The sequence below is a fragment of the Microtus ochrogaster genome, chromosome 4 (assembly GCF_000317375.1).
Source record: "Microtus ochrogaster isolate Prairie Vole_2 chromosome 4, MicOch1.0, whole genome shotgun sequence".
Classification (NCBI taxonomy): Eukaryota; Metazoa; Chordata; class Mammalia; order Rodentia; family Cricetidae; genus Microtus; species Microtus ochrogaster.
The window spans coordinates 4,666,502-4,668,039 of NC_022011.1; the positions used below are offsets into that span (position 1 = coordinate 4,666,502).

The 1,538-nt window shown below is 45.9% G+C and overlaps 1 protein-coding gene across 3 annotated transcripts in view; it reads right to left on the minus strand.

Moving 5' to 3' along the window:
• The window catches only part of Prmt7 (protein arginine methyltransferase 7), a 37,625-nt gene that overhangs the window by 28,046 nt on the left and 8,041 nt on the right, over nucleotides 1-1,538 (minus strand). For all 3 annotated transcript variants that reach the window (XM_005345422.3, XM_026777242.1, XM_026777245.1), the window contains exons 3-4: nucleotides 979-1,015; nucleotides 695-844 (exon numbers count right to left, since the gene is read on the minus strand). In XM_005345422.3, coding sequence (XP_005345479.1) covers nucleotides 695-844; nucleotides 979-1,015 — 187 coding nt within the window. The remainder of the gene's footprint in view (nucleotides 1-694; nucleotides 845-978; nucleotides 1,016-1,538) is intronic.

The following is a 1,538-nucleotide window of genomic DNA, read 5'->3' on the forward strand; positions in this document are numbered from 1 at the left end:
GCCTGCCTCTGCCTCCTGAGTGCTGGGATTAAAGGCGTGCGCCACCACCGCCCGGCTTTGACGTTGTTTTAAGACTGTCTGTGGTAACTCAATTGGGCAGGACCCGTTGGAGACCCAGGATGGCCCTGAACCCCGACTTTCCTACGTCTGCCTCTGGAGTGCCATCCCTCAGTTTCTACAGTGCTAGGGATCAGGTCCAGGTATACATAGGCTGATGCTCTGGAGACTAAACCACACCCCGAAAAACACTTTAATGTAAATCTTAGCACAAAGCAGAAGCATCTCTTAATGTTTTTCTTATGTATATGATTGTTTTGCCTGTATATAAATCTGTATGTCACAGGTATGTCTGGTGCTTGAGGAAGTCCAGGGTGTCTCCTGGAACTAGAGTGACCATGTGGGTGTTCTGGGAATCCAACCTGGGTTCTCTGAAACAGCAGATAATGCTTTTAACTACTGTGCCATCTTTCCAGCCCACATAACTATTTTTTAAAGCTCCTCAGAGAGGCTGATGGCCAAGTCTGAGAATCACTGTTTCAGAGCAGAAAAAAAGCTCCCAGAAAAAGAAAACCTGTCTGACTCATCTCTCTGTGTAGAGAAGTTGGTCACGTGCTTGGCATGTGTTTGTCAACAGACCAGGAAAACCCAAGGACCTAAAGACCTTACAGGACACATACCTAAACAGTAGACTTACCTCAATAGCATAGCAGAAGTCAGCACCTGCAGTAACTGCCATCATGGACAAGAGACCTGTGCCAGTGCCAATGTCAAGAACCAAGGCTTTCTGTCCTCTGTCTTTCACCCTGTTCACAGCTGCCCGGATGCCCTGGTAATACTTTATATTCTACGAGAAAGGAAGAAATAACTGTCATGTTATTATAGATAAGTGGAAAGGAGCTCTTCAGACTTGGGGACGGGGAGGACCCCAGATCATCAGCATGTGACCCTGTCTTGCGATGTGGTGCACCTCACACTTACTCTGTCTTTGTCGTGCAGCATGTCCGCATAGGATGACCTTGAGAGATAAAAGGAAAAGGTAAGTCAGAAAGCTTTGCTAATGAAGACATGCATGAACACATCAAGGAGTTCCCACACAGAAGTGCAGTACTCAGTGGAATGCAACAAGTGTGTCACCTGCTCTAAAATATTTTAAGAGCCTGCTGTGGTAGCTCAAGTCTATAATCTCACAAATTTCAAGGTTGAGGAAAGAGAATGAGTTTAAGACCAGCAAAACACAGTTTTAAAAAAATAGTTTTTTAAAACTGGGCATGATACTGATTACCTTTAGGACTTGGAAGGCAGAAGCAGGTGGGCTCTGTGAGTTTGAGGTCAACATGGTCTACATAGCAAGACTTTGTCTCAAATAAATAAATAAAACTTTATTTATGGCCGGGCGATGGTGGCGCACACCTTTAATCCCAGCACTCGGGAGGCAGAGGCAGGGAGGTCTCTGTGAGTTTGAGACCAGCCTGGTCTACAGAGCTAGTTCCAGGACAGGCTCCACAGCCACAGAGAAACCCTGTCTCGAAAAACCAAAA